Genomic DNA, 16526 nt, shown 5'->3' with positions numbered 1-16526 from the left:
TTCACACACACTTTGGCAGCCACAGGCAGTTGCATGTGAAAAAGTGAGTATGCAAATTCAAAGACCAGACTCAGCCAGGATAAACATTTGGTATTAAGGACCTAATCCAAAGCCTACTGATATCAATGGGAGTCTTTTCATTGACTTCACTGGGGTTGGGATCAGGCCCTAGAAGTCCCTTCTGAACATGTTAATTTCATCATAACAATGTACATTAAAATAACATTAAGGATCTGACTGAAATATGCAAAGTGCCAAGATTTTCAGAAGCTAGTCTCCAGCTCATCTTTCCCCAGCTTCACTGGATATTATGTATGCCTAAGGTGTGTAGGGATCTCTGGGAAGTCCTGCTTGGGTGGTATGACTCCAGTGTCCCAAAACAGGGGGCAGGCCTTCAGGTCCTACATGCTATGTGGTTCATCAAAGCAACTGAAGTTAATGGGAGACTTTCCGTTGATTTCACTGGGCTTTTATTCAGACCCATAATTACTACAGGCCAGATTCTGATCCCATGACTCACCTTGATCCTCAGTCAACCACCCTAATCCTCAGATAGGGACTGCTCAAAGAATAATGCACCACTCAAAGTGAGTAAGGATTGCTCAGTCTGGCCCATAATGAGCAATGGGAGTCTTTTCATTGGCTTAGTCAAATCCTAACTAAGTTGATTTTCAGACCTCATTGCCTTAATGATTATTCCAAGGCTTTGTTTTAATTCAGCCCCCTATAATGGAGACTCAGACTGCCAGGGGCATTTGTTTATTCAATTACATTTGAGTGCCAAAAGTAGAGTGGGGTCTGTAATTTAAAAAAAAGGACATTGTTTTATTTGTTAGTTCGCAGCCTTTAGCAACGGGGCCATGCCGACCTGAAAATCAAAATCTGTTCAAGAAATGTGCTCCCAAATACATCCAAATTTCAGCCCAAAGTACTTTATTTCCACTGGCTTAACCCCTCCAGGCCATCAAAGGTCTATTAAAATCTTATATCCATTACTAGTGACTACCTCGACCATGTTGATCTTGTTACATACTGAAGCGTAAGACTAGCCCTCAGCCATGAAGAAGTAAGGAGGCATGAGGAATGTTGATCATTGTTCTTCTTTACTAAGAGACCCACCTGTTTTCTATAAAAAAGTTTGTAGGAAAATCCTTACATTCCTCTGATTTCAGAAAACGCACAGAAGCAATTTAACCAAGTAACTGCCTAATTCTTTTGTAGGGCTCTCTGAGAGTTGGAGACTATCAGAGAGATGAAGAAACCACCTGCAACTGGAGAGCAGAAGAGTCAGGTCATGAAGAGGACTGTTTATTTCAAAGGAAGATCTAGGATGAAATCCTGATCCTATTGAAGTAAATGGCAAAACTCCCATTGACTTCAATGGGTCTAGGATTTCACCCCTGAAATTAACAATAAGCATGTGTTTTATATCGAGTGAGGATACCTTGGAGAGAGGATACCCAAGCTTGTGGGGTAGCATAGCCCAGAAAAGAGATCAGAAGAAGCCAATGGGAAAGACAAACTGGATGAAGTCAAAAGAGTGGCTGAGCAGCAGAATCAGTTACTGTGAATGCTGAGAGACCCTTTAACAAAAGAGCCACCTGTGGTCATAGATGACAGCAGCACAAGTTCACAGATATGTAATAAAACTCCCTGCTGCCCTCCTGATGACATGGTAAATGAGAGGATGTTACCGGGAAAAGCAGTCATTGCACCAGAAAGGAATTATCACAGAATGTAATTACATAGTAATTCGTAGCCTGTAAAACAGAGCATGACGTAAAGTTATTGTTTTTTAAATTTCCTTATAAGGCAATATTAGGTTCACGACTTAGACATGCACATTTCTTTCATTGTGTAGAGTTGCCAGCACTTTAGGCTTTCCAAGAGAGAAAGGTTTACTAGGTGATGACTGTATATGAAGAATATCCACATCACTATACCAGAAACTATTTCAAAGTGATACAATTTAAGGGCACAATTATCCTCTCTGATCCACACTGCGGATCTATATCAGGGGTCATTCTCTCTGTTTCTAAAATAGAGGGCATGGGATCAGTGATCTATGGCCCATCATACCACTACACCCCAGAGCCATCGGTTCAAGTCACAGAAAGGTTGGTTCAGCCCCTTCATCTGTCTGGGGGTTATAAACGGAGTTCCATGCAGTTTCCTGCATGAGGGAGTCTTGGAGTTATCATGGATAGTTCTCTGAAGATGTCAACACAGTGTGCAACGGCCATCAAAAAAGCAAATGGGATGTTAGGAATCATTAAAAAAGGGATAGAGAATAAGATGGAGAATATCTTATTGCCCTTATATAAATCCATGGTAAGCCCACATCTTGAATACTGCATACAGATGTGGTTCCCTCATCTCAAAAAAGATATATTGGCATTAGAAAAGGTTCAGAAAAGGGCAACTAAAATGATTAGGGGTTTGGAACGGGTCCCATATGAGGAGAGATTAAAGAGGCTAGGACTTTCCAGCTTGGAAAAGAGGAGACTAAGGGGGGATATGATAGAACTATATAAAATCATGAGTGGTGTGGAGAAAGTGAATAAGAAAAAGTTATTTACTTGTTCCCATAATATAAGAACTAGAGGCCACCAAATGAAATGAATGGATAGTAGGTTTAAAACAAATAAATGGAAGTTCTTCTTCACTCAGCGCACAGTCAACCTGTGGAACTCCTTGCCTGAGGAGGTTGTGAAGGCTAGGACTATAACAGAGTTTAAAAGAGAACTGGATAAATTCATGGAGATTAAGTCCCTTAATGGGTGAGGAATGGTATTCCTAGCCTCTGTTTGTCAGAGGGTGGAGATGGATGGCAGGAGAGAGATCACTAGATCATTACCTATTAGGTTCACTTCCCCTGGGGCACCTGTCAATGGCCACTGTTGGTAGACAGGATACTGGGCTAGATGGACCCTTGGTCTGACCCAGTATGGCCTTTCTTATGTTCTTATGTTCTTAGGGTTTTTTGGATGTGATCTTAAAACCAACATCTTATCTCAACTATGGGGACATTAAGGATTTCATGACACTACTTATAAGGGCAGGAATTTGCCACAAGATCTTTAGCCAAAATTAAAATTCCTCCTTTCCCCTCCCACCCAGAGTTATACACCATCCACCTAAAGGTGAATGTATTTCAGCAGTGCTGACAGTATGACATTTGGGGAATGAAGAGATTTGGGGAATGAAAGGACTTTACAAACATAAATATTGTTATTAAGTAGCTCACATGGAACTCCCACCTATAGCAGTGGTAGTCCGGCAAGATGGTCTAATGCAAAATATGTGATACTGAGAATGGGTTCAAGCCAACAGCTGAGATCCAAACAGTCCCCTAACTTTAGGGAGCTTCTCATCTGGACTCAGATCTGAATTCTGCAATTTGGGTCCAGTTTTAACCTGGCAGATTACAGACCTTCATTGGTGGTTAGAGTTTTGCCCTAAAATTTTACAACTACTAGAAATTTGAATTGACAGATAAGAAAGTGCAGCACTGTGTGAATTTAGTGCTAGTGAAAGATACTGGATTGAGTGCTTAGAAAATGAAGGGCTTAGTTCTGTGTTCCATATATAAAGTGAGAATCTCAGCTGCTGTTCTATAGGAAATCCTGGTGTAACTAAGGGAGGCCATCCTGATTCTCCATTAGCTTTTGCAGCAGCAGTGTGCAAGTGTTGAGAAGAGCCTCGATGGACAGTGAGAGACAAAGTTGTGGGCCTTGCATTTCCTTCTGTTCATTTATTCCTTGCAGCAGAGGTTCAGGGGGATATACCAATCCGAGGTCTTGTTCCTGTTGTTCAGGGGAACGTACCAAACTGACTGTATGTGGAAACAGGCACAAGCCGTTTCTAAGGTCAATGCTAAAAACAGCTGCAGAGGAAACAATCATCTGAAAAAGCCCTCACTTGTGTTACATTCAGTACAAAGCTCCCCAAAGTCAATGCTACTGACATACTGCCTTATTAGCCTACAAAGTGCATTTACAGGTATTCACGGTGGATTTTTAGTCTTTGAAAACAAAAAGATTCTAGGTAATGGGCCAGATTCTCTGACGGTGTAACCCATGGAGTTATGCCACCCAGAGAATGTGGCTTCGTTTTAGCCATTTTGTCTCTATGTCTAGGTATATGTTGCTAGGAACAGTTTTAGTAAGGTATAAGAAACGTAATACCTTGTGCTTACGGAGGCTCCCTGGACTGGTAGGTGTGGAGATTGGAGACTGCTTGGATTTGGGTGTAGACAGCTGACTGCTTGATGTTCCATTTGCTGTCATAAAACAAAACAGAAGTCAGCAATGAATTCACAAAGAAAAGCAAGAAGCAGATTATTTCTCTACTTCAGGACATGGAAAACATTCAGACTGGTAACATCTAAAGGCTTCAGTTTATTTCATCTATAATTCAGGCAGGGGAAAAAAAATCAAAAGAACAAAATAATTATTCACCGGATTGAATGTTTCAGCAGTTCTAAATACAGGGCATTGCCATAGCTGAGAGGCAATATTTTACTTTATAAATAGTATCCCACATTTACCAAACTGATTCAATGTAGTAATCGACTATAAAAACCCACTGTAAGATTTCCAGACTTTCAAGCAGTTTAATACCATTTAAACTATGCAGTACTTTCAATTATCAATGAAAAGCAAAGTCTATAATGGCCTAGATTCCTAACTTTAAATATTATCCAGTGAGTTCATACATTAGCTTAAAATGTATATAAAACTTAGTCTCTTGAGCCCACAGATTGCATTCAGTGCTAAGGACTCTTGAAGTGTCAGCCACCTTGAAGGGCACAGACATAGCTATACCCATTTGCCCAATGCTCAGGACTGGGGAGCGGGCAAGTGCATGGAGGAGTGAATACCCTCCTGAAGGTGGTGTAGTGAGAATACATTTCCTGTAGCTCCCTTGCAAGGTAGCTTCACTCTGCACCCAGCACAGGCCTGTGTGTCAAAGCTACAACCTGGCCTTCTGGGTTTTCCACTAAAGAAAAGAAAAATCTTCCCAACTTTTATAAATCATTAAAAAAAGTAAACTTCATTTAAACCAAACCTCTGAACAAAGTGTTAGAGAGTTGATCTGTGCTGTCTTCATATAGCCTATTAGCAACTGGATTTTAATCAAAGTGAAACAGCTGGGGTCTATGCCAGAAACAGCTATTATGGCTGTATAGGCTAAATAAATAAATAAAAATAAACACCAAATTACAACAAAAAACAAAACACCGTGAACAAAAATCAAATGAGGGAAAGCGAAAATCTTACTGCCACCAATGTTCTTTAAAGTAGAGCATAACTTTGAATATTATGAAGTGTCACAGTAAATATTTCATAAGGATATGTTTCCTTTGTGTGAATTTGGTAATGTTTTTGCTAGATTCTATCTGCTGTGCTTCAATTCCAGGGAGACAGACCCTGATTCTGTTCTTGTTCACATGGCTTTTAATGGCGCAACTCCACTGGTTTTTGTGGAAGGGAATTCAGAGTCAAGCTGGCCACGTCTAAGTATATTATCTTTTTGGGTCCTTCAATTCTGAGTAATCCAAGCAGGAGTAGGCTGAAGGAGTTACTTAAATAAGCATTGAAATAAAAAATTTCCCATTCAAGTCTACATAAAATGACATATCAAAAAACAAGCCATGATGCTTATTCCTTCAGTACAATCCCCAAAACTAAAAAATCAAACGTTTTGATTGTTGCTTTCTTTAATGGCATTAAACATTGCTAACGTTCCAGATACATACATTAAACAGAATGTTCCTCTGCCAAGAAAACAAACAACATTTGTTTTATTAATTTGAAGTTTTACATAGAAGGAAAGAAAAGTACAAAGATAGGACTTGTTGTCTTCTTATTTGGGTGTGCAAATGTATGTGCCTAATTTGCGCCGAGTAGACGCATGCCAGGATGGCAAAAATTAGGAATTTGGGATTACTGCATGAAATCATGGCAACTGCATGTGCAAATGAGGCATGTAATTGAGCATAAATTTGAGCACCTAAATTGTCTGAAAATCAGGCCTATACAATTTATAAGGCATAATACCGTGAATAGTGGCAGGCAGGGTGTATGGTATATCAAATTTTAAAGATCAGAAAATGGAGTGAAAAATAATGTTTAGATAAGTAGCATAAAAATACCCTAAAGTGGGAGAAAATGACATTTATACCCAGTTTAAGGCTCCTTTATACCTTCAGAATCATGTGAAGGGGCCTTAGCAGAAATGAGAATTAGGCCCCATATCTGTGGTACTTACATCTATGAAGTCATCTAGAGTTTTGCCTGGACAGGGACAGATAGCCTGAGCCTCACCTATGCAATACTAACTCTATATAACAGTTCTGGGCCAGCCTAAATAGGGGTCGTGGCCTAAATATATATATGTATATACACGCGGTGACCTCACAATCATAGAAATGTAGGACTGGAAGAGACCTCAATAGGTCATCTAGTTCAGTCCCCTCCACTGAGGCAGGACTAAGTATTATTTAGACCATCCCTGCCAGGGTATTTGTCTAATCTGTTCCCACAATCTCCCTAGGTAATTTGTTCCAGTGCTTAACTACCCATATTGTTAAGAAGTTTTTCCTAATGTATAACCTAAATCTCTCTTGCTGCAATTTGAGCCCTTTACTTCTTGTCCTGTTCTGAATGATTAAGGAGAACAATTTATCACCCTCCTCTTTATAACAACTTTTTATATACTTGAAGGCTGTTACCATGTCCCCCCGCACCCTCCATCTTCTCTTCTCCAGACTAAATAACCCCATTTTTTCAATCTTTCCTTATATGTCATGTTTTCTAGACCCTTTAATATTTTTTATTGCTTTTCTCTGGACTTTCTCCAATTTGTCCACATCTTTCCTGCAGTGTAGTGCCAAGAACTTGACATAGTATTCCAGCTGAGGCTTCATCAGTGCTGAGTAGAATGGAAGAATTACTTCTTGTGTCTTGCTTACAACTCTCCTTTGGATACATCCCAGAATGATTGCCTTTTTCCCCCCCACAACAACATTACACTGTTGACTCATATTTAGTTTGAGATCCACCGTAAGCCCCCCCACCCCAAATCCTTTTCTGCAGTACTACTTCCTAGGCAGTCATCATTTCATGATTTTTACTGACATAACCTGTCACCCTCATGGTTATTTCTGCTCCTGGACAGAATGCAGAGTTCTGACATCAGGTTTTTACCACTTCCTAGCCTACTCCTCTTGAGCCTGAATAAGGACTGACTGAAAACGGAGTGAAGTCTTTAAGATTTGCCCCAGTAGGAATAGACTGCCAGGCCTACATGCAGGGCTGATCTCATTCTGATTAGTACTACTTTGAAGCCTATGGCTCCCATCTAGCAAAACACTGGAGCATGTACTTAACTTCAAGCATGTAAGTTCTGCCGTTGACTTCAGCGGGAATGCTCACATATGTAAAGTTAAGTATCGGCTTGATCCTGCACTCACTGAAGTCGATGGCAAAGCTTACATTGATTTCAGTAGTGTAGGATAAGTCCTACTGTGTTTATGTGTTTTGCTGGATTAGGGCCAGTGTGCTCAGCACCTTGCAGGATTGACCCATAGGCACATGTTTGAGAATCCATTATGCGTCTCTCTGATTGCCAGCCAGAATTTGGCGCCTCGTCTTCATATTTCCATATGAGGAACAATCCCAGTACTGTCTCCAGAGTGGTCTGTGTTTCCACCACAACTTTCATTCATTATTTCAATCCATTAGCATCCTCTGTCAATAGTTTCCCTCCATTCATTTCACATTGTTAGTGTAGTAAGGTGTTTTGTGTAACTGCCGTGTGAAGAATGAATCCCTTTTTACGTGGTTTTGTGTTTTGCCATTAAAATATTTGCTGTATGTTTTTCCTTCCCAATTACCACTTTATAATCACAGTGTTTTAAAAATAAAAATAAAATCCTGAGAACCTATCTGCAACAGACAGCCTCATAGGGATATCCCCATGTTCACCATTAAAGCTAAATACTGGAAAAGATCCCTCCCCTATTGAGTGAATGGTGGAGCTTATTAAATTTAGACTGCATTAAATTAGGCCCCAGTAACAATCCAATATGCATGTAGCAGTGAAAGGCTTTGACGAGCTGCTTTAATGATTGTAGTTGGTGCAAGGTTGGAGGAGGGCTCCTGTTCCTCCTCTCACACCACTTGTGCACCTAGGCCCATTTCAGCCTAATTCTTTACTTCTGTGGTTCCTAACTTTCTTGACATTCTGCCTTTGAAGTCCCATTGCTGCTCCGTTCCTGCAAAGTCACAATGGCTTCTCCACCCCCTGACCCCAGTTTTGAGATCTAGAATTGTAAATTCATTGGAATTTCTGGTCAGCTGCTAGAGTAATTTATTCTCCAATGAAGCAATCCTATTCTGAGTCCCTGAGACACTCCTGACCTCCCACAAACTTCTGGGCAGTTGCTTTCATTTCTAAGATGGCCTCAGGTATCTTCTCTCTCTATACTTCATCTACAATGCTTTTTAATACCAATTTTAGCTAATATCTTTGGATCAAATTTCGAGATAATGCAAGTTACATGTTGACATGTGGATGTGAGTTCAAGAGTGTCTAAACTCGTGCAACTCTCATTCTGGGGGACCGAAGAAAGTATATGTCATATCAGTGTAGATTTATTTGACTCACTTCTGACTTTGGCCCTTTATTTTTGTAATGTACATTTGTCAGTATCATTTCATCTCCGTATTCAATGATACTCTGAGGGGCTGATAGGTAGAGAAGTTAGGTCACCATTAATAGCCTCTCTTTTCATTACAAATGTGTACCATTTGGGAATGAGATTTCTATTAAAATATGGTCAAAATACTGGTGTGCAGAGAGCTGGGGAATGGAGTGACCTTACAATTCACTTCAAACCATTCTGCAGTAAGAACAGACTTTGGTCAACTGTATTGGAAAATAGGATAGATTGCCTACTGGCCATGGTCATTCACTCTACTTCACCCTTGAAATCTGAGCAGATTAGCATTTCGAGCAGATGCATAAAAGTTGAGTTTATTAACTGTACAACATAAAATATAAACTGAAGACAATTCCAGACAAATAGATTTTAGATCTCCGACAGGTTTGTTTAGCGGGGACCTTGGCTTTTCTTTTATATAAGCCGGTGGGTAAAATAGCTCTAACATACTCAGTGTTATCTGGAAATCCAACTCTAACTTCTAAATTGACTCTTTTTGTACTGTTATCTTTGACCTTGAGACAGAAAGCAACCTCTCCTTACAGGAAACACACACAAAGAAAGAAAATGAGATTTCTTTGCAGCATCAACATTTTCCTCTTGCAAACAGAGAACTAGTAGAATTGCTAATGTTCAGGCATCAATGGGCAGCAAAAGTATGTAATTGGTGCAAGGGAGGAGAGAAATTCCCTAATACAATAAGACATAAGTGCTATAGCAATACTATTAATATTTGATGAGCACTGGTGAAAAAAGGACATTTAGTCAGCAATCTGATGAGACTGATGTATCACAATAGGGATATTCATGTACTGTTTATCAGTAGCAGAAACAGCTGGGAAATAGATCTGATTTTCTCTCTGCTTTGTAGTAAAAATCCCATTCATTATCATACTTTAAAAAATGTATTCTGAACTCAAATGGAACCAAATAGTGAGGTGTTAGAGCCAGATCTTAACTCAATGGTGGGCAACCTGCGGCCCGCGGGCCGCATGCAGCCCATCAGGGTAATTGCCTGGTGGGCTGCGAGACAGTTTGTTGACATTGACCATCCACAGGCAAGGCCCCTGCAGCTCCCAGTGGTCATGGTTTGCCGTTCAATGGGAGCTGTGGGAAGTGGTGGCCAGCACATCTCTGCAGCCCGCCCCACTTCCCACAGCTCCCATTGGCTGGGAACAGCGAACTGTGGTCCCTGGGAGCTACGGGCAGCTGTGCCTGTGGACGGTCCATGTAAACAAACTGTCTCATGGCCTGCCAGCGGATTAGCCTGATGGGCCGTGTGCAGCCTATGGGCCGCAGGTTGCCCACCACTGTCCTAACTGGTCAAACTGGTATAGCTCTTTTGAAGTCAATACAGCTATGATGATTTATGTTAGCTGGGCATCTGGCCCTGTATAGAGTCATAGAGTTTAGAGTTTAAGAGATCATCTAGTATTACTGTCTATCACAGGCTACCAGCACCACCCAGCACCTATATGCATAGCTCCTGGAAAACCAGACTTTATAATCAACTTTCCGAATTAATGAATGGTTGAATACAAATTAAGCCTTTATTGTTTATATGTGTAAAATAGTATATATGCCCGTGCAATAGCATATATGCCTGTGCAATCTTAGTTCAGCCCCCTTGCAAGTATTCATTATGATACAGCCTTTAACTATGTGATTACATATTATTTTTTCATTCAGTGCACAGGATGGACTGTGCTCTAGGGATGAATAAGGGTTGTGCAGTGAAAGAGGCTATTGTCTGTAAGACACCTGCCTCATTCGTTGCAGAAGATGCAAGGTGGACAGTGAATGAGGCAGGGACTGCAGGGAGAGAAAGGACAATTGAATGCTACCCTGCTGAACTGGATTCTATCTTCTCTGTCACTGATTTCCTGTATGAAGCTGGGGGAATCACTTAAACCAAATTTTCCTCAGGTGGTCACTAATTGTGTGTTCCTCATTTTCTGGATGCCTGATTTGAGGCCTTGGGGTCTGATTTGCAGAAGTGCTGAGCACTTACAGCTGCAAGTGAAGTCAATGGGAGCTGTGCTTTGAACATAAAGTGCTGTATAATGCTAAGTACTCTGAAAAATCTGGCCCTAGGCATTTCAAATGGAGAAGCCCAAAATTAATGATCAATCTGATATTAATCTCTTTGTATTTGAGCTGTAGCTCACGAAAGCTTATGCTCAAATAAATTTGTTAGTCTCTAAGGTGCCACAAGTACTCCTTTTCTTTTTGCGAATCAGACTAACACAGCTGCTACTCTAAAACTAATCTCTTTGTGCCTCACTTCTCCATTTGTAAAATGGGATAATACTCATTATTTGTGAAGCACTCAGATACTATAGTCATGAGTGCCACAGAAAAGACAATGAGGAAATTAATACTTCTGGATTCAGGGCAGGGTTTGTACAGTATGCAGTAGTAAGGCCTGGGACAAAACATTGAACAATTCAGATAAAATAAAACAGTAAATAGCTACTTTTCAGTGACCACTGTCAATTTTTCACACTGAATGAGGCAGGGTCCTATGGAAAAAATAGTACGTGATCCTGTAATTAAAGATTATCATAACACATGCACAAAAGGGGGCTGAATTAACATTGCATTGGCAACCTTAAATCAGAGATTTCCCGACTTTTGAGTACTTGATTTTACAATCTTAATGTTCTTTTAATGTAGCTTTTAGCATTTAATATCTCTATATAGCGTAGATTGATGGCTACCTGGAGCTTAAGTGGAAGTGGAAATAGATAGCAGGCTGGTTTGAGCAATATTGTGCATGATCCCAAAGACATCTGCTGCCTTTTTAACACATTCATTTAAAATAACCCTTGGGAGTCAGGTCTGCAGTCAGGCCAGATTGATGTTCTGTATCTGTTCTGCTAATTGTTGCTGCCTTGTGGAAATGCAATTGTCTCTCTATCCCATTAGAGAAGCAAGAAATTAAAGTCCAGAAACAGTCCCTCACTGATCTGATCATTGGTTCCCTGAGCCAAAGTCAATCTTAGGCCACTAGATACTGTAGCTAGAAAAGGTCATATTTAAATTTAAACTCAATGTGCTGCTGATCTTCCATAGGAGTCACTGAGGACATGCCGATGTTAATCATTTCTTGCTGGAAAAATCATAGACTCCCCTGTCACAAAATAAATATTTGTACAACTGAACCCTGACCTGACACATATGAATTCTACCAAAGGCAAAAACTCCAGAAGAGTGAAAAGGCATGACAGAATTATTTCTTTAAGCCTGAAAATAAAACATTGATTTTATAGAATCATAGGACTGGAAGGGACTTTGAGAGATCATCTAGTCCAGTCCCCTGCACTCATGGCAGGACTAAGTATTATCTGGACCATCCCTTACAGCTGTTTGTCTAACCTCTTCTTAAAAATCTCCAGTGATGGAGATTCCACAACCTCCTTAGGCAAGTTATTGCAGTGCTTAACCACCCTGACAGTTAGGAAGTTTTTCCTAATGTCCAACCTAAACCTCCCTTGCTGCAATTTAAACCCATTGCTTCTTGTCCCATCCTCAGTGGTTAAGAAGAACAATTTTTCTCCCTCGTCCTTGTAACAACCTTTTATATCCTTGAAATCTGTTATCATGTTCCCTCTCAGTCTTCTCTTTTCCAGACTAAACAAACCCAATTTTTTCAATCTTCCCTCATAGGTCATGTTTTCTAGACCTTTAATCATTTTTGTTGCTCTTCTCTGGACTTTCTCCAATTTTCCCACATCTTTCCTGAAATGTGGCGCCCAGACTGGACACAATACTCCAGTTGAGGCCTAATCTGCATGGAGTAGAGTGGAAGAATTACTTCTCGTGTCTTGCATCCAACACTCCTAGTAATACATCCCAGAATGATGTTCGCTTTTTTTGCAACAGTGTTACACTCTTGAATCATATTTAGCTTGTGCTCCACTATGACCCCCAGATCCCTTTCCGCAGTCCTCCTTCCTAGGCAGTCATTTCCCATTTTTCATGTGTGCAACTGATTGTTCCTTCCCAAGTGTAGTACTTTGCATTTTTCCTTATTGACTTCTATACTATTTACTGAGGACCATTTCTCCAGTTTGTCCAGATCATTTTGAATTTTCATCCTATCCTCCAAAGCACTTGCAAGCCTTCCCAGCTTGGTATCATTTACAGACTTTATAAGTGTACTCTCTATGCCATCTAAATCATTGATGAAGATATTGAACAGAACGGGATCCAGAACCAATCCCTGCGGGACCCCACTAGTTATGCCCTTCCAGCATGATTGTAAATCACTGATAACTACTCTCTGGGAATGGTTTTCTAACTAGTTTTGCACCCACCTGATAGTAGCTCCATCTAGGTTGCATTTTCCTAGTTTGTTTATGAGAAGGTCGTGCGAGACAGTACCAAAAGCTTAGCTAAAGTCAAGATATAGCACGTCTACTGATTCCCCCCCATCCACAAGGCTTGTTACTCTGTCAAAGAAAGCCATCAGGTTGGTTTGACATGATTTGTTCTTGACAAATCCAAGTTGACTGTTACTTATCATCTTAAAATCTTCTAGATGTTTGCAAATTGATTGCTTAATTATTTGCTCCATTATCTTTCCGGGTACAGAATTTAAATCCTTATTTCCCTTTTTATAGATTGGCATTATATTTGCCCTTTTCCAGTCCTCTGGAATCTCTCTCGTCTTCCATGACTTTTCAAAGATAATTGCTAATGGCTCAGATTTCTCCTCAGTCAGCTCCTTGAGTACGCTAGGATGCATTTCATCAGGCCCTGGTGACTTGAAGACATCTAACTTGTCTAAGTAATTTTTAACTTGTTCTTACCCTATTTTAGCCTCTGATCCTACCTCATTTTCACTGGCATTCACTACGTTAGATGTCCAATCACTGCCAACCTACTTGGTGAAAACTGAAACAAAGAAGTCATTAAGTATTTCTGTCATTTTCACATTGTCTATTATTGTTCATTGAATAAAGGGCCTACCCCGTCCTTGGTCTTCCTCTTGCTTTTTGCTTCTTGCTTCATATACACTATAGTTCTGATCCTAAAATATCTTGCTAAAACTGAGTTATCGTATGGGTTTAATGCCGATGGTGTAGGGGAGGAATTTCTGGGAGTTTAGTAAATGTTACTAATAGAGTAAATACATTTTTCAAAATAAATAAATGCAAATGATAAATGACAAAAACAACATTTTCCACCTGACCTCATTACCTAAGATTTATCTCTGTATTTTTGTTTGTTTTTAAATTATTCCCGGTGTTAAAGATCTGTTGTCCCAATTTTGATCTTACTTATGCTGGCTTTACATTGACTTAAATCATTTGGCCCACCTTGTACGTTCTCCTTTTCCTGCCATCTCTGTGCCCCCCCAGTCCTGCCATAGCCAGGGCCTGCCTGACCAATGGCATAATGTAAAATTACCTTGGGGGCTGCTCTAAATTGCACCAGCCTGTAACAGCCTTGTGCAGGCTGTTATGCCAGAACATAATAACTAGAAAACAATGCTCTAGGGCCATGACCCTCTTACCCACCCTTCGTCCAAAATGCTCCCTGAACAAGGGGACAGGAGCAAGAACAGCATATAGTTCCTATGACAGCTGTCTGCCAGGTCCTATTTTGCCAGGGCAGTTTAATCCCCCTTTTATGGACCCTTTAGACTGATCTAAGACATTTCATAAAGCACAATGGGATCCACTAGTTTATAGTGATGTACGTGAGATCACAATCAGGCCCTGGGTGTTTAGCCACCTGTGATCCCTGCATTTGGAGTTCCAGATCTGTTAATTCCACTTACATCTTACAACCTAGATAGAACAGGAAAAGGAAAGAGAAATTCTAAGGAAACTTACCTTTGGGTCAGATTGTGCTGTCCTTACCTGAATAATATCTTACTATGAGAATAGTCCTATTGAAATCAATGGGCCTTCTCTTGGCAGTAAGGTACTGCTCAGGATGAGTGAGATGGATAGAATCTGCCTTTCTGAATTTTTGAATTAATGAGGGCTATACTGAACCTTTAGGTAAAGGCCCGAGTTATAATTCCCTTTCTGCTCCCCCTTACTCCAGGGGGAAAGTAACCTGCTACAGACTCTTTTCAGGTGCAATTTACAAGTCCCTGAAACTCTCCCTGCACCAGTTTAATTCTACAGGTTGGTGGTTTGGGAGCAGAGGTACAGAGACTTGACTCCACCCCAGACCTACTTGCTCTTATCATCTCCATGAATCTTGCTCTCCCTCTATGCCTAGGGACAGCAATCTGGGAGGCTGTTGGACAATGGTGGTGAAAAGCTGGGCTGCCATCTGGCTCCCGGGAAACAAGGACAAGCAAAAAGATTCTATGGAAGTACATTCTGAACTGCTAACAATTTGAGACATTCAATGGATTAGCTCACATTGCCATGATAATATGTGAGAAACCATCAGTGTCAAAGCAACAAGGAAGTTCAATCTGAGACTCAGGAAATGACCCATCATATGGCAACACTCCACTCAATGTTGGGAACAGCCACTGTATCAAAAGAGAAGTGACATAGGCAGCACTGAGAAGCTAAATGTACAGGCCTGCCACAACTCTATCAGTGAGAGGGAAGAAGGGACACCCCAGGAGATACAAAGCTTGCTCTCATCAGTAGAATGTGATTATTATTTCTCAGACACCCTGTGCCTCTGTGACAATCCAATATTTGTCCTCTGGAGAAGGAAAGGAAATGCTTGGTTCTCAAGGAATATGGCTGGTTACCTACCGAATATTTTGATCAGTGTCGTGGCCCTTCCATGCACAGGCCCCTTTGGCCTGATGCTTGTTTTTAATGACAAGTGTTCAATGGAAGGATTTTTTTTATCATTGTTAATTTGGGGGTTTGGGGCATGAGATCTGATTGTGTACATAGTTGGGTGAGACTCTCCCAGGGTTGCTATAATAAAAAGTCCCAAAGCAGAGCAGAATAAGCAGTACATTCCCAGTCATATCAAGCGGACAGTGGATATAATTAGGTTACTCAGAGGCAGCCTTACATACCCGCCTTTTTATATTTTCTTAACTATTAACCTGCTGCAATCCACAAGCAGTTCTAACCTCAGTGACTGGAGCTGAGATAGCAAATATGCACCCAACATTCAGTGGTGCTCCAAGAATGCTGTAGGTCCCAATGTACTGCATATCAATGGATACATGACCATAGTGAATATGGGACAGACTGCAGGGTTGTCTCAGGTCAATGACAAATAACGGCTTAACTTCAGCTTGGTTCTCCCTCCTTGAGTTTGGGGGAAGGTAATGAGGGAGAGCTAGAGATTGCAGGCCAATCAACCAGTTACCCCAGCAGGAAGGCACAAAAATGGTGGGCCCGGGGACAGACGGAGAAGATGACTTTGAACATGAAGGATGCCACACAGAGTCATTCCAGCGCTGGGACTTTTCTGAGATTGTGAGACCAGTTTAGTTTTTTTGTCTAGACTGCTCTCCGATTATACAGAGATAAAAACCATCTCAAAGTTTTTTCTGTGAATCTTTCCACCAGTTTTTCATCTGTGGATTACAGAGCACTGTGCAAGGATTGTAAGTATCACTATCCCCCAAAGAAGGGGAAAGGTTAAGTGATGTGCCAAAGGTCACAAACTAAGTCACTGGCACAGACAGGAATAGAACCGAGGTCTCCAGGTGCCCATACTCCATATCTATGAATTATCCAGTGTACCACCACTACTTCATGTGTAGCAAATGGTTCCAAATCCTTAATGTAGGAAAAAATTTATATATGTCAACATATACAGATCAAAAGTGTTTCTAGGAACCAAGAGTAGG

At 40.7% G+C, this 16526-nt stretch overlaps 1 protein-coding gene across 4 annotated transcripts in view; it reads right to left on the bottom strand.

Annotated features, from left to right (window-relative positions):
- The window catches only part of DCX (doublecortin), a 118242-nt gene that overhangs the window by 16603 nt on the left and 85113 nt on the right, over positions 1 to 16526 (bottom strand). For 2 of the 4 annotated variants that reach the window (XM_038416479.2, XM_038416481.2), the window contains exon 6: positions 4185 to 4282. In XM_038416479.2, the coding sequence (XP_038272407.1) occupies positions 4185 to 4282 (98 nt within the window). The remainder of the gene's footprint in view (positions 1 to 4184; positions 4283 to 16526) is intronic. The other 2 variants (XM_038416480.2, XM_038416482.2) reach the window with 1 other exon arrangement.

This window comes from Dermochelys coriacea, chromosome 9 (assembly GCF_009764565.3).
Source record: "Dermochelys coriacea isolate rDerCor1 chromosome 9, rDerCor1.pri.v4, whole genome shotgun sequence".
Lineage (NCBI taxonomy): Eukaryota > Metazoa > Chordata > Testudines > Dermochelyidae > Dermochelys > Dermochelys coriacea.
The sequence above is the reverse complement of the archived record's forward strand: the minus strand, read 5'-3'. Positions and strand labels throughout refer to the sequence as shown.